Here is a 22,865-nt window from a genome sequence, read left to right on the forward strand (position 1 = left end):
CTTCATTTCCTAGATTACAACAGTGACTGCATTTCACAGTGAATACTTTGAGATGTCCTGAGCTCGCAGAGAGCCAGATACAAAATTCATTTTGTATTCATTTGTATTCATTAGTTGCCTGGCCTAGCAGTTATTGCCCATCCCTTGTTGCCCTTGAGAAGGTGATGGTGAGCTGTTTTCCTGAGCTGCTGCAGTTCACATGTTATAAGTAGGCTTGCAATGCCATAAGGGAGGGAATTCCAGGATTTTGACCAAACAACGGTGAAGGAATGGTGATGCTATTTCTAAGTCGGGATGGTGAGTGGCTTGGAGGTGATTCTGCTTTGAAAATGATGTTTCCTCCATCAGAAACAGGATTTTTGCTGATGACAGTTCAATGTTTAGCATCATTTGGGACTACACTACCATAACTGAATCCCCCACTATAAACATCCTGCTTCTGATGGAGGGAACATCATCCTCGAAGCAGAAGCTGGTTGGGCCTGTGTCATTAACCTGAGGAGTTCCTGCAGAGAGATCCTGTGTCTGAGTTGTTCTCAAGATTGGTAATTTCTCGTGAATCAGTTAATTGAATGAGGTAGATGGAAGATAAATTTAACAAATGACTACGATAAGGAAGGAAGTGCTAACATTCATTCTACTGAACAGTGGACATTTTGTAACTCAGGGATTGCTTTGAAGTGCAGTCACTATCATTATGAGGTAGATATATCAATCTCTTTCACATAAAGAAAATCTGAGCTGCTGAAGTCAGCTTTGTTTTGCAGAAGAATGATGCTTGAAAAGTGAAAACACCACATCGATGTTAGTGGATGAACTCATTGAGCCATATGCTTTTGGGTTTTCTTGACATTTGGCAAGATCATGGTGTCCAGTCTTTTGTTGGCCTGGGAAGATAGTGGAAAGCCTTCATACTGAGCTGCTGCAGTCCATGAGGTGTTGGTGCCCCCACAGGGTTAGTTGTGGATAAGTTTTGCTATTGATCTAGTGATGTCCAAGTCAGGATGGTGTGTAGTACACTGCAGAAATTTGAAATGATGGTGGTCTAATAAAGCTACTGCAATTGTTCCTCTTGATGACAGAGAGCTCGGAGCTGGGATGTGAAAAGCAACATCGTGGTAAGTAAAGATCATCCTGCAGCTATTATGTACTGAAGCTGACTGAACCACTGATGCAGGGAAAGATCTGAAGTTTAATTGCAGAACATGGGTCGGTTACTCTTCGGAGAGTCGGTGTGGATTTGTTGGGCTGAAGGGCCTGTTTCCACACTGTAGGGAAGCTGATCTAATCTAATCTCAACACTAATCAAGGAGTTGCTGCATCTTAATTGGTTTTGGGTTTCTTGAATGTCACTATGGCTATGCTCACTCAAGGCAATAGTGGGGATTCCAACACATTCCCAACTTGAATCTTGTAGAGGACGAAGGGGTTTTGAGTGGTTGAGGAAGTTGGAAAGTGTCTATCATCTGCCTTGCACTTTGAGGTAGAGATCTTGTTGAAGCTTAAAGCCATACAGGAGAAATGGGATTAGATTAGATTACTTAATGTGTAGAAACAGGTCCTTCGGCCCAACAAGTCCACACCGGCCCTCCAAAGAGCAACCCACCCAGACTCATCCCCCTACATTTACATCTTCACCTAACACTACGGGCAATTTAGCATGGCCAATTCACCTAACCTGCACGTTTTTGGAGGAAACCGGAGCACCCGGAGGAAACCCACGCAGACACGGGGAGAATGTGCAAACTCCACACAGGCAGTTGCCTGAGGTGGGAATTGAACCCGGTCAATCGCACTGTGAGGCAGCAGTGCTAACCACTGTGCCACCATGCCGCCCAACAATGATGATGACTAATTTGGATTCACGTTTCTCAGAAACAGAGATAAAAACTATCCAAAGATTTGATAAATAAAAGCACAAGTGGGTTGGCAGACAATGGTTAACATCAAAGTCGTCAACCATGTATTAAGTACCACTTGGTAAAACTCAGGAGCCCCACTCCAGTATGACAAGCTCTGCCACATTTATTATCAGGGAAAACTGTAAGAACTGATGTTGCAAGATTCACTGGCCTCTGTATTCTCTGGGCCACCTTCTCAGTCATCTTTGCTTTTACTCCTCCTTGCTTCTATAGAGTGATGCCTCCAGACATCATTGCTGTCATGAACTGTCTTGTGGTTATCCGTGTCACTTCCATGATCTTCCTGTGTCCCTTGCAGTGATCCTTGCGGCAGAGATGGGGATGCTCAGGAGGTCATGATCCAGTGGCCAGTTCACCATGTAGCTGTTTTTTAGCATAAGGGCGTCATCTATCCAGTGAACTTGGCAGTGCAGACATTGTTCAAGTGGGTGCTAATGGAAATGCCAGGCTCCAGGGTCTCTGGATGGTGATCTTACCTCACCAAAAGATGCTGAGGATGCATCTGAAGCAGCATAGGTGGACACTGTTCAGACATTGCTCCTCTCTAGTGTCAACACTGGAGAGGAGTTCATTGAGAACACAGGCTTGGTAGACCAGTTATTTGCTGCCAAGGTTAGAGAGGTGCTGTAAAAGCACAGCAGGTCAGGCAGCATCAGAGGAGCAGGAAAATTGACGTTTTGGGCAAAAATCCCTCATCAGGAAGGCATTATTTGGTGCTGGTGTTGCTTGCACTTTGCTACTCAGCTTATACATCTCAGCTTCAGCATTTGCAATGATGAAATCATAAGCATTAAAATTTTGATGTTGCCATAACATCAAAGACATAAATAATCCTGTCCAAGTGACTGCAGGCCAGAAGAGTTACAGGTGAAACATACCTAACCGTGGTAGAAGGATGTTGCTGAAACAATGGGGCTTCACAAGAATTCTATAACCTTCATGGTCAGTTTCTGGTGCTACTCTATAACTCAACAAATTTGTTCAACTCAGTTTCACAATTGAGGATGTAATATTAGTAGTTTGACAACTCAGTTTTGATTTGACTTCTCAACCTCTGGATTGCTAGACCAGTGCCAAGCGGGCATCATACCTAAGACTGCAATCAGGTTGAAAAGAATAAAGTTGAAGTATTGTGCAAATTACTATCACCCTTTCAAACGATAATGCTAACTGGAAGCATGTAGACGAGAAAGAACAAGATGCCTGTGATGGATTTCAGAGATGGCAGTACAGGGAAGCGAAGGGAAGGCTATGTAGTAATTGGCTTTGGAGTGGAACTCCACAGAGGCAGTCATGTGGAGCTGGACAATTGAGCAGACATGTTGGGAACCTCGTGAAGGTGCTTTTTTTGTTCTGATGGTTGCTTGAATGAATTGAATTCCAGTATCCATCATCTGGTTTCGAGAGAGTTAATCCTTTTCAAAACATGAAAGAAGTCATAGGTTCCATATTATATTCGGAATAATTTGCAGCAGCTGGGGAAGACTGAGATAGAAGTTGGTTGTGCACAAGTGGGTAATATTTGGAATATGGGTTTCATGCCAAATGAGCTGATGGTCATAGTGCCTGCAGATGTTTTCTGGACCATATCACTTGCTGTCTCTTGGATGCAAAACACAAAACTGGGTCTCTCTAACTGCAACCATGTGCGAGTGTTTAATTTTCAAAACCATTCAAACCATACCAGCCTGGGCCAGGTTAAAGCAATACAGTGAGATTGGTGTCTTCAGCGTTTTTGATGTTGTCTTGATGCAACAGACGCGCTGACTCTCTTCAGAAAGTTGGCATCACAGTGTGATGTTTCAGCCCTGAGTATTCATCATTTTTCAGATCCTGGGAGGCAGCCAGTGAGCTGTCTCTCCAACTGTAATTAAGGGTATCAAACAAACCAGAAGCCCTGCCATTCAGAAGTCACTTTGACACACTGAGGCAATTACAAGTTCTTCTAAATCTTTTCATGAACTGGAAATCATTGGAAAAGCCTCCCTAATAGCTTAGATAATAAGAGCACACCCCAGTGTGTTAATGAGCCACAGAGACCAGGAATGTCCCACGTTTGATCCTTGGGCAACGCTGAGTTCATCTGCCTCAAGAGGACAAGAACTCTGATGCTTTGAATGATCACTGTGGGAAAGAGAGGAGATGAGGACCTGCTCCAGGTCACTGTTCAGCCTCTTCTGCCCGCAATTTGCATGAAGCCCCTATTAACTTCAGAGATGATGCCTGTCACATATCAGTGTAGCCTATTAATTGCCTGTATTTGTGCATGTGAAGGCCACTTGCATCAGTCATCAGCAAGTGCCATTGACAGCTGCACATCAGCAGGAGTCAGCACATTAGGGAGAATGGGACATAATAACAAAAAGGAAACACTAGAGGTTTATAAAATCATGAGGGGTATGGATAGGGTAAATAGACAAGGTATTTTCCCTGGGCTGGATGAGAGAGGAAAGATATAAAAGTGACCTAAGGGGCACCATTTTCACACAGAAGGTGGTGCGTGTGTGGAATGAGCTGCCAGAGGAAGTGGTGGAGGCTGGTACAATTACAACATTTAAAAGGCATCTGGATGAGTATATGAATAGGAAGGGTTGAGAGGGATATGGGCCAAGTGCTGGCAAATGGGATGAGATTAGTTTAGGCTATGTGGTCAGCATGGACGAGTTTGACCAAAGGGTTTGCTTCTGTGCTGTACATCTCTAAGACTCATGAATGAGGAAAGTATTTTAAGAGATAGAAAGAGAATCCAGATGCATTCTGGACAACTCAGAGAGAGGCCATTCAGTCCACTGTGTCGATGCTGACTCTCCATGGAGCAATCTGGTCAGTCCAAATTCAACATCCCTGCAGTTTTGTTTCCTTTGAGTGCATGTTCAGTTCCCTTTAGAAATGTTTGATCATCTCCATGACCCCCCTAATGTGGGCAACAAGTAAGAAACCAACTCAATGCATTAAAAACTGCTTAAAATCCCTAGTGGAAAGACGCTGTTCGGCCCATTTAGGCATCACTGACCCTCCAATGAGCATCCCACACAGACTCATTCCCCCTATCCTATCCCTGGGTGGCATGGTGGCACAGTGGTTAGCACTGCTGCCTCACAGCGCCAGAGACCCGGGTTCAATTCCTGCCTCAGGTGATGACTGTGTGTGGAGTTTGCACGTTCTCCCCGTGTCTGCGTGGGTTTCCTCCGGGTGCTCCGGTTTCCTCCCACAGTCCCAAGATGTGCAGGTCAGGTGAATTGGCCATGCTAAATTGCCCGTAGTATTAGGTAAGGGGTAAATGTAGGGGTATGGGTGGGTTGCACTTCGGCGGATCGGTGTGGACTTGTTGGGCCGAAGGGCCTGTTTCCACACTGTAATGTAATCTAATCTAATCTAAAACCCTGCATTTCCAATGGTGAATCCACCTAATCCACACATCTTTCGACTGTGAGAGGAAACCCACACAGACACAGGGAGAATGTGCAAACTCCACACAGGTAGCTGCCTGAGTCTGGAAACGAACCCGAATCCCAGGTCCTGTGAGGTCACAGTCCACCCATTCCTCATCCCATCCAACTCATGGGGAACTGGATTTTTTTTTCCCTTGACTGCCTTTCTCAAGAAGAAAACTTCAGTTTCTCCAACCTAATTTTGCTGCTAAGATTTTCTTTGTCTCTGGAACCATTCTGATGAATATCGGTGTCCTCCTCCTAAGGAGCTTCACCACCTTCCTAAAGTGTGGTAGAGTGAAAAATTCTAAAACATTTGTGGAATTGATTCATTTCAGGATTTTGAAATTAGTTCATGAACAACCAAGCAACATTTGTAGTAAGGCATGTGGCATCACTTATGAATTATAATTCTAAACTGCGTACAATCACTTCTTCTATAACTCGATAATTGGGTTCCTGTGTGACCCCCGCACTAAATAGAAATCACACAATACAAATAACACTTAAAGTGTTTGTGATCTAATTGCATTATAGTCGATGCATGTTTTACAAGTTCGCATTTTAGAAACTGTGTTCCCTATTCACCCATCACGTTACAGCCAATTCATGTTAATGAAAGACGCATTATAACAGAAGTGACTGTATGAGGAAGGTAACAGAAGTCACATGACACCAGGTTATAGTCCAACAGATTTATTTGAAATCACAAGCTTCCAGAAGACTGAAAGTTTATGACTTCAAATAAACCTGTTGGACTATAACTTGGTATCGTGTGGCTTCTGACTATGGAAAAGGTAATATTCTTCAATCTTGCTGATTAAATAGATTATGTTTTGAAAATGCTATGTTTTTATTAGACACGACATGAGTTAATCATAACACAACTTGTGATGAGAGTAAAAGTTTCATTTTTCGCCACTACTCCCATTCTCTCTTTCAGTCTCTCTCTCTCTCTCTCTCTCTCAGCACGTAGTATGTATACATTGTAGACATTACCTAAACTATTTAATTTGAGCCCAGCTTTAAAAATGAGATCCAACTGGGCAAGTTTTCAAAAGTGCATCAGAAACAGTCCATACATTAAGCAACAGTTTGTGGACAGGCAGTGCCCAGACTGTTGATGTGTTTCACAAGAATATTGGCAAACTTTCAACATGTGCTGCGTTGGCACTGTTATCATTACCACTGGTGTATGCAGTCAAGTCCCTTAGTGATTGGTGAGAGGGGATGGAGCATCAAATGTGCCAACTTGGCCTCTTCATTGGCTTTCTTGACATCCTGAATTAATTTTTTTTGGAAACGTTGTGGTGATACTCAATCAGGACCCAGAATTGTCCTTGTATTCTCCAGAAATGTTGGCTTCTCAATCCGACTGCTAACATTCTCAGGCAAGGGTGGGGGATGGAGTATAGTGTTTTATTAAAGTATTTGCATCTGAAAATCTCACGAGTCATGGTGTCATCAGCTGTCCTTTGATTTGAGGATGACCTCTACTCAGAATCACGGGTAACTCACTAGGATTCTCTTGCATACGTGGGGTAATCCTGCACTTTTCATATTGTTGACCTTCCCAGACTAGTACATCGAGATGATATTCATAATGAGAAGTAATTTAATAGTTCACTTTCATCTTTTACTGCATGGCACTTCACCTTTTTTGTCTCAAGTGTTGGACAGTGGAATGTAAACATGCTGAATTGCCCTCATGAAGGTCATTTGGTTGGATTAGGAAAATAAAGATTTGATGGATAGTCATTCTATGTCGAGTTGGCTCACAAACCTCAAGGCAATCTTGGAAAATGTCAACGTAGCACAATGGATCTGTTATGCCAGCAGCCTTGAGAAAGGAAGTATTACCAGATTTGCAGAGGATGGGGGCAACAATAACACTGGCAACTTGCATTTTATATATTACCACTTAATGGAGTAAAATACCCCCAAAATGTCAAAAACTCCTATATTTGGGAAGCAGCTGGCAGCAAGCCAAAGAAAGAGACCAACCACTTGGCAGAATTGTGAAGTTTTAACCAGTCTCTTCAAGCAGGAGATAGAGAGTTAAAGAGGTTTGCAGGGGGAAATATGTAAAATGTAGATCTAAACTGTTAAGCACATAACCAGTAATGACAGAGTGAAGGAAATGAGAGATGCACAAGGGGCCAGAGCTGAAAGGGAATAGAGTTCTCAGGAAGCTAAAGGGGATATCAGGGACTGACTGGGCAAACGTTACAGGGGAAAATTTATTCAGGAATTTTAAAACGGAAGCAGTGACAATTAGAAGCATCTGTAGATCAGTAAACCCAAGGATGACAGGTAATTGGGATCGATGCAAGCTAGGATATAGGAAGCAGAGTGTCATGAGTTTGAGTTGATGAGGGTTTGAAGATAATAGGCAAGACAGGAGTTGGAGAGGTAAGGAAAGCATGGATCCAGTAGCTTTGAGAGAATGCTGCTATATTTGATTATGATAGCACCATTATGTCATTAGAGTAAAATATGGACAGCTTGGATGAAGATGCCAATATTTGTATGTCTACAGCATTCTATTTGGCTCAATAAACAGGTAGAAAATTAAAAGCTATTTCGTCCAACCCTTAGGGCACTCTGATTAATATTGCCAATAGAGCCTGTGGCAGGGCAGATTAGAGTTGGTTGCAAACAAGGTCCGGGCTTGTGTTAAAATCCTCTTTCACCCCACTCTTCCTTATTTCTATAACCTCTTCCTGCCTTAAATCCTGCAAAATCACTGTCACCTCTAGTCCATCACTTATGTAGCCCTAGTTTTAATCACTCCACCATTGCTGACCATATGATCTACTCCTAAGATCCTAAGGTGATTGATCCTTTCCCAGAACTTTCTCTTGTTCCAATTCTCTCTCCTCTTCTGAGTGACGCAGCACACCCTGCCTTTTTGACATCCATCTAAATTTTGTTCATACCTGCTGTAGATAAGAATTTTAAATTTTCTGGGTTAGCCGAATTTAAAAGAAGAAAAAAAATTCCATATCTCAGTTGTTCGGATGGTAACCTAATGACTCAGAAGGATCATGGTTTTATTGTTTCTGTATCTGGAGGAACATGTTTGTGTTTGCATTGAGTGCTCAGCATTAATGTCATGGTACATCTGAAAGGCAGGAGTCCTGCTTTAAAACAGCCCTCTATGTTAAATGTGAAAATGTGGACTATTTGTCAGCTAAACAGTAAGCTTAATCACAGAATTGTCTTCTGATCATAGAATTCCCACAGTGTGGAAACAACTCTTTGGCCCAGCAAGTCCACACCGACCCTCCGAAGAGCAACCCACCCAGACCCATTCCCCCAATCGTGTTATCCTATATTTACCCCTGACTAATGCACCTAACCCGGACATCCCTGAACACTATGGGTAACTTAACAGTTCACCCAACCTGCACATCTTTGGATTGTGGGACAAAACTGGAGCACCCGGAGGAAACCCACACAGACACGGGGACAATGTGCAAACTCCACACAGACAGTCGCCCGAGGCTGGAATTGAATCTGCGTACCTGGTGCTGTGAGGCTGCAGTGCCAACCACTGAGCCACCGTCTAATGTCATATGTTTGATTATATGATATAAAGGTGGCAACAGCCCAAACAAGGGCAAAGTTCATTAAAACCTAAGATATAAGACTCTCTCCAGGAAAACAATCAATTCCGAGGGAGTTAATTGATCAATCTGACTGAGGATGATGACATGTTTGCAATATTTTTCATGATCAAACTGATCATTTACTGGAGACTGGACAAGATTTGAATGTATAATCTTGTCTGCCTAGAAAGAGCATAAAGGAAGCTTGTCTCATGGATACCTAGCTCAGGAGCTCATCTGATCAGTGGGCAAAGGTTGAGACAGAGGGGGTTGATCACCAGTTTTGGTGTGATTTTTGGACAAGTCCACAATTCATTTGTGATTGCAAACGTTGCATGGGTAGGATTTGTTGCATAGTTTTTGTAATGTACTTTGCTTGTATAAATCAACTGGGGACATCCCATTGTTAGAACTACCTGGGTTATTGATATCCTGGTGGACCAGGGAAAGTTGGAATTGAAGCCTACAGTATAAAGTGCCTTGCAGCATGCTGTAGCATTAAAGTCATGTTCACAATCCATGTTGTTATGCAGATAAAGGTTAGTGTGTGAAACTGAAGCATTCAGGAATGGACAAGGAGTTGTCACTCTTGTGCCTAGTGTGCCATTCCCTGCATGTGTAGCTTGAGGGCTACCAGTTCTGCCAAAGTGGCTAAATAGACCACAGAGGTCTGCTTGTGTTCACTAACCTGGCAGTGCTATGTCTCGGAGCTGAACTGAACTCCACCTGAAGGCACATCTGGTTTCAGTCTGACTGGAAAATGCGGCAGCAGCAGCAGCAATCTACAGCTGCCAGGTCTTGTGCATCAATCCACACTTCAAAGATGAATAAGGTAACTGCACTGTTTAACAGCACAAAAGCTAATATTCTGGATTGTTGTGTTTTGACCCAGGTTTACCTTGTGGGCAGTGGATAACACTGGAAGACGTTCCAGACCCAGCGCTGTTACTGTTAAAGTACCATGTCCACTTGTAGATGATGTGAAGGCTAAAGGTATGTTTTCCTGTCATTTTCTATTTAATCAGATCTTGGCTTCAAAATTAGATTTCAAGATCCCTGGTAATCACTCCATTCACCATGCAGTGTATGTAACTACTGTCCGTAACTGACAATCTTAGCTTAAGGTCAGCCTTGAGTTATAGTCCTCACCACTGACCTAGTAAGAGTTTAAAGAAACAGGTCGTTTAGCCCTTTGAGCCTGCTCCCCCATTTATTGAGGTCATGGTTGTTTTGATTGTGGTCCAAAATTCACTTTTCATGTCTGCACCCATGCCCTTTCCCATTTCCTTAACCCATAATTCCCTTATCGTTCAAAATACATTATTATTTACTCACAGGATGAGGGTGTCACTGGCTTGGCTAGCATTTATTGCCCTCCCTAATTGCCCAGAAGGTTGTTAAGAATCAACCACATTGCTGTGGGTCTGGAGTCACATTTCAGCCAGACCAGGTAAGGATGGCGGTTTCCTTCCCTAAAGGGTATTAGTGAAGCAGATGGGTTTTTCCGACAATCGATTCATGGCCATCATCCGATTCTTAGTTCCCGATTTTTATCGAATTCATATTCCACCATCTGCCGTGGCGGGATTCGAACCTGGTGTCTCTGGATTAACAGTTTAGTGATAATACCACAAGTACACCCTCCTCTGACTAGCTCAACCTTTACAAATCAGGCCAGCAACCTCCACATCCCCTGAGGGTAGAGTTGAAATAGTAATGGCACTTGGAGAAATTAAATTGATCGTCCTCTACATCTTCGGTGAGACACTCCTTATTTTGAAGCTGTGCCTTTCGGTTTTAGATTTCCCCACAAGGGGAAACATCCCCTTCGCACCTCTCAAATCTTAAAGGAAGCTACCTAGAGAGATCCAATAGAGCCCAGGCAGCCAATAAAAGGGATATCATCAAACAAGCTAAGCTGACAATCACATTAAACTCTTCTCACTGACAAAACCAGACAGGAAAATGCACTCGTTTTCCTTCACTTGTAAATGATTAAAAACATATGAACAGGAGGAGGCCTTACTCAGCCCCTCCAATCTATTTTGTTGTTCAATGAGATCATGGCTGAATTGTGACCTAGCTGCATTTATCTTCTCAGACCTTTTGATTGTTTTTTTGTTATTTAATCACATATTTAAATTTCACACTTCATCAAGCATCACATTGTTAGTTGTGGAAGATATTACAAACTTCTTCCATCTTTTATAAATGCAGAAGCAGTTTCAATTTCCCTCCAAGTTTCTAATTTTTTTTTAGAAACAGTAGGTCTAATTTTGAGCTTGTAATCACCGGTCTGACACTCCCCAGCCATTGAAAATCATTTCTCTGCATCTGCTCTGACTGCTGCCCTTAATATTTTGAAAACGTTGATTAAATCACTACAGATTATTCTCAGTACTACAGAATATTGTACAACCACTCCTCATGATTTAAACCTTGACAGGCTGAAGACAGAATTTCTTGTGGAATCAACTCATTGTCGCAATCCCCTCTCTGTCTTGAGACAGATGCTGTGAACTCTGGAGTAGATATGTAGTGAGCGAGTGCTGAGAGAATGAGTGAGATGCACTCTGATCCAAACCATGAGTTGTTACCTGTTCCTGTGTGCAGCATTACAATAAGAGGTACCAGTGCACACCAAAGTGCAGAGCTGTACTATAAATGGTTTGGAGATATGCCATGATATTGCAGTGAGGGTGGTATGCCAAGATCAGTGGATGGGGCGTGCTGCAGTCACTGCCAGTAGAGCATGCCCTGAGATGTTGACACCTGCTGGTCAAAATGGAGGTCTAAAAGATCAAACTGGAGTTGCCAGGTACCCAGTCTGAATTTCATGTTAGGAATTCCCAGCATCTGGATTCCATTGGTAAATGAGAGGATGAGAAACTAAATATTAATGATGTGAGATTGGGTAATAATGAGAAGTTAGTGCATCCTAATAAACCTCTCAGTGCCCATTGGTGAGAATCTCATCTCACCATTCGACACTCAGTTAGAAAATGAGGGTTTTCACTCTCAGTTTCCAGAAGCCGCTGGCTGGCCATCTCATACCTCTTTGTTTTCTTTTTCGCCTTTGTCCCAGATGTTAGGGTCTGGGAGGATTCCTCATTTTACCTTCCATCCCTTCATCAAAGTGATTTATATAAATTGAGGTCCAGGTGCACATCACTTGTTAGATCCTGAAAAAGACCCAGTTACACCGACTGTATGCTTCTGTTAACCAGCTAATCTTCCACGATCTACAGTATTAGCAATAATAAAAAAAAAGGAATGATTCTGGCCTCTTGATTTTAATTTCTCCATAATTCATTATGGAGTTGAAGTAAATGAAGTATACAGTGAATGGCAGGACCCTTAAGAGCATTGGTGTACAGACAGACTATGGGGTACAAGTCCATAGCTTTCTGAACATGTCAACACAAGGTGATACAATAGTACAGAAGGTATATGACATGCTTGCCTTTATCAGTTGAGCATAAATGTTGGCAAGACACTTTGCACCTGTTTAAAACTCAAGCTGGGCTATATTTGGAATATTGTATGTGCAGATCTGGCCAGCACACTGTAGGAAAGATGTGGAAGCTTTGGAGAGGGTCCCAGCAAGGTCTTCCAAGATGTTGCCTGGATTGGAGTGCATTAGCTGTAACAATCGGATTGTTTTCACTAGAGTGTCGGAGGCTGACGGGCGACCTGATAGAAGTATACAAAAAGTTATGAAGGGCATGGATAGGGTGGATAGTCAGTCTTTTACCCCAAAGTGGAAATGTCAGTTACTAAGCAGTAAAGCTTAAAAGTGAGAGGGCAACATTTTAAAGATGTGCAAGGCACACATTTTATGCAGAGGATGATTTGTGCCTGGAATGTGCTGCCAGGGGAAGTGGTCGAAGCAGGTGTAAAAACAACGTTTAAGAGACTTTAGACAAGACATGAACAGGGAGGAACAGAGGAATATGTACCATTGCATGCAGATGGGATTAGTTCAGAATGGCACTGTAGTTGACATAGACATAGTGAGCTGAAGGGTCTGTTCCTCTTCTGTACTGTTCTAAGTTTTATGCTGTGACTTTCAGGACTCTGAACTAAAGCTGGAATGTGAGTTTTGCTGAGTGATCATTCTCCAGCCAACACTGACTGAATGATCTCCATCTGTGTTGCACATTTTCGAGGTGTTTCTGTGTGTGCTTTCATCTGACAAGACTCTGAGCTCTGGCATTCCCTCCCTAACGCTCTCTGCCTCTTGATCTCTCTTTCCTCGATCAACCACTCCTGATAAAACATATGGAGAAGAGAGAAGGATTATGAGAGTTGCACTGATAGAGTTAGATAAGGAAAGGTGGAAGAATAAACACAATCATTGGACCAAGTGGACTGTTGCTATACTGTAGAATATATTTAATTACATGTCATCACTGTTTGTATCTGACTTACTGTTCCCTGTGTGACACTGTCCATTTAATTATTGGTATCCTATATTGTACTGAAGATATTTAACCCCAGTTACACTTTTATCCCCCCAATGATCAAGACTTACCCCTTTTAATAAGGAAGCCTGGGGGTTATAAGTAAGAAATCTGTAAAAGTGTTGTCTGTGGAAATGTATTATGTGTTGCTGCACAGCTTGACTCTCCTTGAGGTGAGCACTGAATAAACAGCCTTAACCCAGCAAAGGTTTTGCTTTGAGGAATTGATTACTATTGTATATGACAGGTAACTGAAGAAGAAATAGCGATAAAATGATGAAGTACTCACTTCCCCTTTCACTCTGATAGATGGAATAATAAAGATGCTGCTCACTAAACGCAGACTTCAAAGGAAAATTGGCTGGCTCTAGTGTCTGGCTGATCTAGCTGACCTGCTGGGCCAGCTCCAAAAATTTAAACATACCACTGTTCTGCTGCGGTTTGCAAAATTGTGTGTGTGTGTGTGTGTGTGTGTGTGTGTGTACCTCATGACTTGGAATCTGTATCCTGGTGATTGGCTTCTAGGAATTCCAGATCCCCTCTGGTTAAAAGAAATCCGTTGATTGATCCCAGCTGATGCAATGCTTACTTCCCATACCAGTTGGTCCCTGTCTCTAGTCTTCACACTTTCTTTGGGGTCAATCAATCAGCCGTTACCTGTTGTGTTGGAGTGGAATATTTTACACAGCCTCTTTACTATATGCAAGACTCCTCTAGCCGTTGATCAGGTATCATGGGATCTTTGACTTGGTGAATAATTCTTTAATCGTTGAATCAGACCATTGCATGTTCAAGCCCCACTCCAGAGACTTTCCTATAAACCCCACGTTGCCACTCCAGTATTAGTGCTGCCCTCATGAAGGTACATTGCCCCTGATCAGATCTGCCCTCGCAGGTGGACACAAAAGGTCTGACTGTGTCTTTTGAAGAACTGGGAATTATTCTCAGTGTCCTGCCTGATATTTATCCCTCAACTCAGAGCACTGTAGCGGATTATCTAATTGTTATCACATTGCTATTTGAGGAGCTTGCTTTGGCAAATTGCCTGCCGTGTTTCCCACATTACAACACACTTCATTGACTGTAAAACATTTAGGATATCCTGAGGCTGTGAAAAGCATTATATACAATAGATTAGCCAGTCATTTGGGACGTGGTGTGCAAAGATTGGCTGCTACATTTTAACAGTGACCGCTGCTCAAAACTATTCCATTGGTTCTCCCTCACTTTTGGACATCCTAAAAATGTAGATACCAACAAACTTATTTTTCTTGTTCTAGATGTGAGCCCTCCCTCCCATCCTCGCTCCCTACCTCTTTTCCTTCCTCCCTTCCTTCCCATTTCTCCTTCGCTCCCTGTTCTTTCATTTCTTCCAACCTCACTCCCTCCTTCCATCCCTCCTCTTCTTTCATCCTTCTTTCATTCTCCCTCTCCCTCCCTCAGCTACCTCCTTGTCTGTAGCTGTGTAAAGCCTTTTCAAGTTAGCTGTCACTGAAATGCATCAGCCCTCGATTTGCAGCAATAAATTCCACTTGCCTCAGGTGGGAATGTTGGGGAAGGGCCAAGTTTGAGGGGAATGTGGTTTCCCTCCAATGGACCTCCTTGTCCAAATTCCTTTGTGGAGTGTGCCTGCACCACTACGGGTACAATACTGCTGCAAGCAGAGGGTGGCCATTAAGTGACTATTATTTAGATGCTTGAGGGGCTTAGTAGGCCCCAGAGCAGGCAAACCCCACCCCCATTCAGTCAAGACAGGAGGATACATGGTCGGAAGACTACCCACTTGACTTCATAGCCCCCACCCTCTCCCCCAATCCCCCCCCCCACACTCCAAACCTGCCAGTCGAGTGGATGGTGGGGGCTATATATGGGCCTATCAAATCATTTTATCATCTTGACCATCTCCATTATTTCAGTATATCACCCACCACCAAAGCGGAATGAGGCATTCAACTCATTTATTGGCAGTTTGAATGGATTCTGACACCTTTTTGATATGAAACTGGTCTACTCTGATTTCCTTAGAAATTGCTGACAAAATCTACAACCTGTTCAACGGCTACACGAGCGGAAAGGAGCAACAGACCGCGTACAATACCCTGATGGATCTGGGCCCGTCCACCCTGCACCGAGTGTATTACCATTACAATCAGGACTATGAGCACTTTGGAGAATTCACATGGCGCTGTGAGGATGAATTGGGCCCAAGGTATGTGTACTTGTGCCAGCTCCAAGCTGGTCCAAGAAGTCAGTCATGGTCTGCTTTCCCTCCTCCCTCACGTTTATTCCTTCACTCATTTCTAAAGATAAAACAAATGGAAAAATAACAGGATGATCCAGTCCACCCTTCGATTCGCAGCATGAGGGAGAGAGAAAACACAGTTGATGTTAAATACGATTACCAGATGGTAATTGTTAGCCACAGTGAGCTTTATAAATATCTTCACCTAATAAGCAACAGGACCTAAGACCCTTTTCACCTGGGGTTTGGGAAGGGTTAGATTAGGCTAACAAAGTGATTGGCTTGCATGGAGAGTGATCCCTCACATGCTAATGAAATGGGGCATTTTTTCACAAACATCAATAATAGGCTTTTCAAATAGGGACACAATGTAGTTAACCATATAGATTCTATTAGAGGAAGAGCAATTAATTCTAAATGAAGCACATGATATATCAGGCTTAGACTTAACTGTATTGACTACACTCTGTGAGCAGGTTGCCCTGTTTTAGTATCACTTCAGGCTTCTCTTAGTGCCATATACTGAGTAATTAGATTTGTGAGGAATGAAGTCAATGAAAAATGGAATTTATGTGTACTGTCTGTCAGCTTGTTATTGCTGGTTTTGCATAGACACCAAGAAGAATTTCCCTCCTGCCCGTAGAAGGAAAATAAAAAAGCCCAGACTATCTTCTTTATCAGGTGACACTGGTCAGTTAGAAGGAGATGGCAATGAGAGGTTGGAGTATTGACCCAGTAGAATGGAGAAACCCTGGATAAAACTTAAATTCCTACCTCCAATGTCCCCAAGGTTTTGACCTCCAGAATTGAGTTATGTGCTAATGTTGAAGTACCAGAATAATTCCACGGAAACTGTGGAAGCACAGTTGGATTGGGATGGAGGCAAAAGGACAGGTATTATCTTCTCATTTGCGTTTTGTTTTTATTGTCAAAGGTTGTTCACCGGCTTCTTTGCTTTTAGATTGGTACATACCAGAAGAAAGAGAGCAAAGTCATTTCTGAGGAAAAGGTATAGCAGGTACCTGTGTTGCAGGTATCAATAAAAGCAGAGCATTTGAAAACACAGTGTAAAAATTCCAGATTAATTATTCTTACCCATATGGAAAATCAGGAATGTCTTGAGCTGCTGTCACCTTTGATTATTTACAAGCATCACTGTTTCTGGAAAAGGTCTGTACATACTGAGAACTGTGTGTAACTTGGAGTCCTGCTGGATTTTCTCAGAAATCAAGTGTCCTTTTAATTTGTGATTGCTAACAACTCCAAAGAATTCCTTGGGCAGACCTTTGTTTTTAAGTTCGGCGTTGTGTATCCGAGATTTGAAAGAAAAAGTCATAACATCAACAAACTATATGGAATGACTTTATTGTATTGCGACAGTGACTCTACCACTGAAGTGGGCTTGGCTAAATGCATGTTATCATGAAATGGGCTTTGTCAGTGATCCACCAGTACCTGAGTGTACTCACTTGGAAGCTCTTCGGTGATGTGAGGGTACGAGGGGTTTAAGAGGTGTATTTTGCCTTTTTTTTAATGAAGAGAGGTTAAGATCAGAGATGCCCATCAGTCTGCTTCAAAGCCCATAACGTAAACAGCTTGTAAGGCCTTGGATTTTTTTATTACTAAGGTTGGAACAGTATGAGCACCCTAAATGGATGGGGTCAAGCTCTTACAGAACCAGGATTTTTAGTTTTTCAGTTGCCATTGCTGGGGTCTTGAAGCTGCAGTACATCTCTCCCTGCCAATCTCCCTCTCCCCCAGTTTTCTCATGAAGCTTTTCCTCCTGGATCAGGGAATTGCATGTAGGACAATGTATTTTATTGAACTTGCCTTTTGCCAAGGATGTGTTTATGGGACGTTACTATTTTGGAACAATTAATTAATAGTTAACATAACTATTAGTTAGTTAAGCATTTTGATTGAGTTACATTTAAGCCAATTCTTTTCTTTTTATTTAGTCTGTATTTTAATGGCATTGTAAGAAAAAAGTGTCTTGCCTAATGTCGAGTCGTTGACCAATCGAATTGCATCTGGAATGCAACATCTTACTTTTGAAATAAGAAACGGTTAGGCTATCTTCTTAATATGTTTTGAGGGGATTTGGTCTGGTCCATAACTGTTCCTGTCCTGAAGAGACCTTTGGTCAGTACATATTTTTCAACAGTTGTCCCAGTTTATTTGGTAACATCCTGCTAACACTCACTCTATCCCTGTTCCAGCGTCTTTCTGACAAACAAACAGCTAACCAGTGAGATAGCTACGTACAAGTTAGGTGAGTGGTTATGGAGGATGGGTGAGGGCATGGCTTGCTACAGAGGTGGCAAGTGGGGGATGAAAGGGCTGGGAAGAGGCATGGGGTGGTGACTAGAGAGCCCAACAACTTCTTTACAAAAACAGGGATAACATCCCATTGAACTGAGCATTCCCATCTTGGCGTTTACCTGCCCCATAGCTGTTTTAGGATCAGCAAGTCCCACTGGATTCTAGCCAAAGATCATGCATTGAAGCAGTAAGGCCATCCGAAGCAGGAACAGGAGTAGGTCATTTGGCTCCTAGAGCCTACTCTGCCGTTCCACAGGATCATGGCTGATCCAGCATTCTTCATGTCCACCTTTCTGCCTTTTCCCCTTGATTCTCCAACTGACCAACAATCTATCTATCTCCCCCTTAAATATAAAGGAAGGACTTAGCCTCCACAGCTGTTTGTTATCAAGATTTCCAAAGACTCTCAACCCTCTGAGGGAAGAAATTCCTCCTTATTTCAGTCTTAAATTGTTGCTTTAAATACCCCACTTTGGTATATCCCCAAACCATCTGGGTGGATCATGAGAGAGATTAGGAGAGACGACGACCCGAGGGCACAGCCTTAGAGTAAAGGGAAGACCTTTTAGAACAGAGATAAGGAGAAACTTCTTCAGCCAGACAGTGGTGAATCTATGGAATTCACTGCCACAGAAGGCTGTGGAGGCCAGTTCACTGAGTATATTTTAAGACAAAGGTAAATATCAAGGGTTACAGGGAGAAAGCAGGAGAATGGAGTTGAGAAACTTATCAGTCTTGATTGAATGGCACAACAGACTCGATGGGCTGAATGGCCTAATTTCTGCTCCTGTGTCTTATAGTCTTATGATTTTTTTTTTAAACCGCACACTGAATGTGATTATCAATTGAATGACAGCATTTGCAAAGTGATTCGGACATTGATCCAGTCACATCAGTGAAGCAACCACCCAAAACATGACGAGTGCAAAATCATTACGTGTGTTCACAGATGGTGCTCCTACTATTCGCAATTTGTCACTTACTGTTTTACTATCACTTTGGTAAAAGGCAAGTAAAAATGCAGTTACCACCATTTTGTTTGGCCATTAGGTGGGTAGTGATCAGTCAACAGCATCATTGGAAGTTGGGAGTTTTCTGTAATAATATAAGTTGCCTGTTTACATTGCTGTTTGTTGCTAAGTGCACCTCACCACAATAATGTGCTGGTGGAGCAATAACATGTAACTATTGGAGCATGTGTTGGGCCATTAACATTGTGAAGATTATATTAGGCCAGTAAAATAAGACTTTGAAACATGCTGAGGGTGTGAAGATTAAACGTACAGAACTTCTGTTTCTTTGCTACTCGATCAATGAATTTATTGCCTTTGTTGTGGGTCTGGCTTCGTTGTTTGTGATAAATATAACAGCCAAACAAAAATGTTCTGAATTCCTGAATAAAATCTTTTTGGGATGAAAGAAGTGTGAGCGCCTGGGAAGGGCATATGTAAGTCTGAGGGCACAGGTCAGTATTGAACAGTGTCACGAGAACTCTGGTGGTACCATGGTAAAGCCCCCATCTCGAGGCCAGAGGGTCCATGTTCAAGTCCCACTTGTCCCAGATGTGACGGGTCAGTTTTTGAAAAAAACGTGTAGCACAGTGTCATGTTGCTGAACAACAGAAATGTTTGAGTCGGTCTTCCTTTGTACGTTGCTAACATAGAATGTCTGCACTTTGAGAGTGTGGCTGGGTGTTTGGGGATTAAATTCAGTCGTGCGCACCACAGCCTAACATTAACAAGAAAAACACATTTGGATGGCGCAATTTCATTGTTATGAAATACGGAAGTCTTGTGGTGCAGTGGGCAGTGCCCCTGTCTCTGAGCCAGGAGCTTTGGGTTCAAATCCCAGCACCAGATGACCAGAGGAGATACATTTATAATGAGGTTGACAGGTTTTGAGTATCAACATTCTTCCACGTACATCAATGACGGGCAGTAAGAGACATCTGGTCAGTCATGTGAAGACACTGGAGCTCCTATCACCATTTGCCATAGCTACAAGCATGAAAAGTGTGTTCTGTCAGATCAAGTCCTTTTTTTGGAGCTGCGGGATGAAATGACTCCACGGAGGCCAGTATCCCATCACCATTTCACCTTTTTCTTCGACGTGCAAAGTCCTCGACACTGATTCAGCTTCCTCAGAGCTAGCTCTCAGTTTATATCTGTCAGCCAGGGTTCCCTGATTGAACCAGATTAACAGCCCCAATCAGGGAACTCATATTCTATGAGGTCCACCTGACTAACCTCATTACAGTCACTATGGGTCGTGAGGGAGGTTGGATTGGCTCAGGTGGTTGGATGATCATCTGATCGGGATAGCACACAGTGAGGTGGTTTTGGAACCCACCTTGTTGCCCTACGCCTTAATCTTGGTGCTGTGGGGCAGATATACCTTTGGCCAGAGAACTGGAGAAAGCTATTGTGAAATGTTGTCCTTTGTAAACTAATTCCTGCTTACATTTTCCAAAGTCCTAGCCTCCTGATTTTCTGCGATGCATTAACTTCTCCAAAATGAACTTTGCAGCAAATTTTCAACAAGCCAAGTTCAATAAGAGAATAGGCAGAGTTGGTCAAAGTGGCGAGTTTGAACAGTCTGAGCGATCCTTCCTGACTGAGCTGAGAAGCTGTCATGTAACCTGGAGATTTTACAGTGTGGCAACAGTTGCTAATTTCAGACGTCATAGAATTTTCCTGCAAATCAATAAAGCAGTGGAAAAGGAAACTCACTTGCTGCAAATAAAAAAAAATCCAAACCACCCCAGGGCAAGTGCTGATTTTTTTTTTAGCAAGATGTTGGCAAGGTGCCAAGTCCTATTTAGAAATCCAGATTTGTTTGTCTCTCTTTCATTGTGAACATAAAAGGTCTTTGGAGCTCCGTCAGAAAGTTGCAGCTTCACGTCTCACATGAGGACTCTTTCTTGGCTGATATTTCAACACGGGACTTGGATGTGTAATCTTTTGGGAGGACACAAGTCAAGCTAATCCCCCCAGTTTGCTTGTTTAGATGCCATGAAGTTGCTTTCTGTCCTTGTACATAACATCCACAACCAAAAATACTCATTAACTGGTGGTAGCGTATTGCTGGAACAGAACACCTTTTGACCTACAAAGCAGCAATCATTGAATTTGAGCAGTAATTCAACACAGAAAGTGCCTGAAAAATGAATACATTTTCCTTCCATTCCATAACTCTTTTACTGCTCCCTCAAAAATTGTAAGTTTCCCCAAGAATAGATTAGCCCTTCCATTCTGGCAGTCTTTCAACACAGTAGTCACATTTCCAAACAAGATTGAAGAGGAGGGTCTAATGCTGTTCATACAGCACCCCTATGCTCGCTAAGCTATATTGTGGTATCTGGTCTGACAATGCTACAGTTTAAAAATTCTCATCCTCGATTTTAAAATCACCTCTTCTTCCTATCTTCTCCTGCAACCCTGTGAGATCTCTGTGCTCCTCAAAAGGTTGACCTGATACATATCCTAAATTTTCATCTTGTATTATGAGCAGCAGTCTTTCAGTTCCCTAGACCCTGAACTTTGGAATTCCCTCCCTCCAATACTCTCTCTCTCTCCTATCTCTCCCCTCCTTCAAGATGTTTCTCAAAGTCTAGCTCTTTGAACTGACTTTTGGTCATCTCCTTATGTGGCTTAAGGTTTGTTTCACAGCACTCCTGTGAAGTGCATTGGGGCATTTAATCATGACACAGATATAAATACAAGTTATCGTCTTGAATATAGCCTGTCGCAGCAATGCGAGTCCTTTTTATTGATAAAGGAAAATGAGTCAAATTTTGTGCAGATTGAAGCAGAACAGATAAATCAGTGTGTACGAAATGTTGATGTTCTTTAGTTAGAGGTATGTTCACAGCCTTTGGTGAATATGTTCAGTGATTGCCCGTTGTAAAAATAATAATTACTGTCCATCAAGTCAGGTTTCACTGTGGGATCTGATTTGCTCATGTTATCATTACAAATATCAGTATAGCCTGTTCTTGTCCCAAAACTGGTGCTGGTATGTGATGAGGAGAAACCTCTTTTTGCACCACCACCTTTGCAGCCACGTGTTAATTCTCCTGGTCTGTCCACTGCTCTGCATGTATCTCAAATACTAATCCAGATGTTAATACCCTCAATGTCCTGCTTCTCAATTTTTTTCATCAGGACCTCCTTTCTGAATCCTATGCGTATTGATTGTTACAATGTGAGCCAGGACAATTGGTTTTAACCAACACCCACAAATAAACATGCATGTACACCCCACGCACCCAGGAGAGTCAGTATGTTCTGTTCAGTTCGCTGTGTACTGAGACTCTGCCCCATTGTATACCTTGACTTCACAACTCACCTGAAAGATGATACCCCCTACAATGTTGTAGCTTTTCCCCAGCACACACCAATGTTTAAGCACAAATTATTTACTCATGTTTCTGAAGTTGGACTGAACCTTTGGCTTCACAGACAGAGCATTACTCCTGAGCGAAATCTGACCAACTTGTTGTATCATTCATCCTTTTATATTCCATCGACAGTCAATTGCATTAATAGCCCAACAGTACTGAGTACTGAAAAGTTTAATTTATGTTCTCCATCTCATTTGTCTATCTTAGAACAAGTGCACCCTACAGTTTGAAGTAATTATATACCATAGTGTGTTTTTTTCATTTCTAAGTTTGAACATGAACATATTTGTTGAATTTCCAAATGTGGTTAAATCTTTTTCTTCCCTGCATGGTGTAAATTCCTAATTTGTGTATGCAATTGAAAGTCAGCCCAAAGTAACTTTTAAAAATAACCTCTCTCATTCTTTCCATCTCATACTTCAATCTCTCCCTTTTACTATTCACTCTCTAGTCACCTCTGTGATCTGTCTTG

At 42.4% G+C, this 22,865-nt stretch overlaps 1 protein-coding gene across 1 annotated transcript in view; it reads left to right on the forward strand.

Annotated features, from left to right (window-relative positions):
• The window catches only part of astn1 (astrotactin 1), a 2,207,527-nt gene that overhangs the window by 2,177,321 nt on the left and 7,341 nt on the right, over positions 1 to 22,865 (forward strand). The window contains exons 21-22 of the mRNA XM_043700015.2: positions 9,857 to 9,957; positions 15,453 to 15,636. Of these exons, the coding sequence (XP_043555950.2) occupies positions 9,857 to 9,957; positions 15,453 to 15,636 (285 nt within the window). The remainder of the gene's footprint in view (positions 1 to 9,856; positions 9,958 to 15,452; positions 15,637 to 22,865) is intronic.

This window comes from Chiloscyllium plagiosum, unplaced genomic scaffold (assembly GCF_037043375.1).
Source record: "Chiloscyllium plagiosum isolate Xiang-an unplaced genomic scaffold, Cpla_swu_hap1 HiC_scaffold_9, whole genome shotgun sequence".
Lineage (NCBI taxonomy): Eukaryota > Metazoa > Chordata > Chondrichthyes > Orectolobiformes > Hemiscylliidae > Chiloscyllium > Chiloscyllium plagiosum.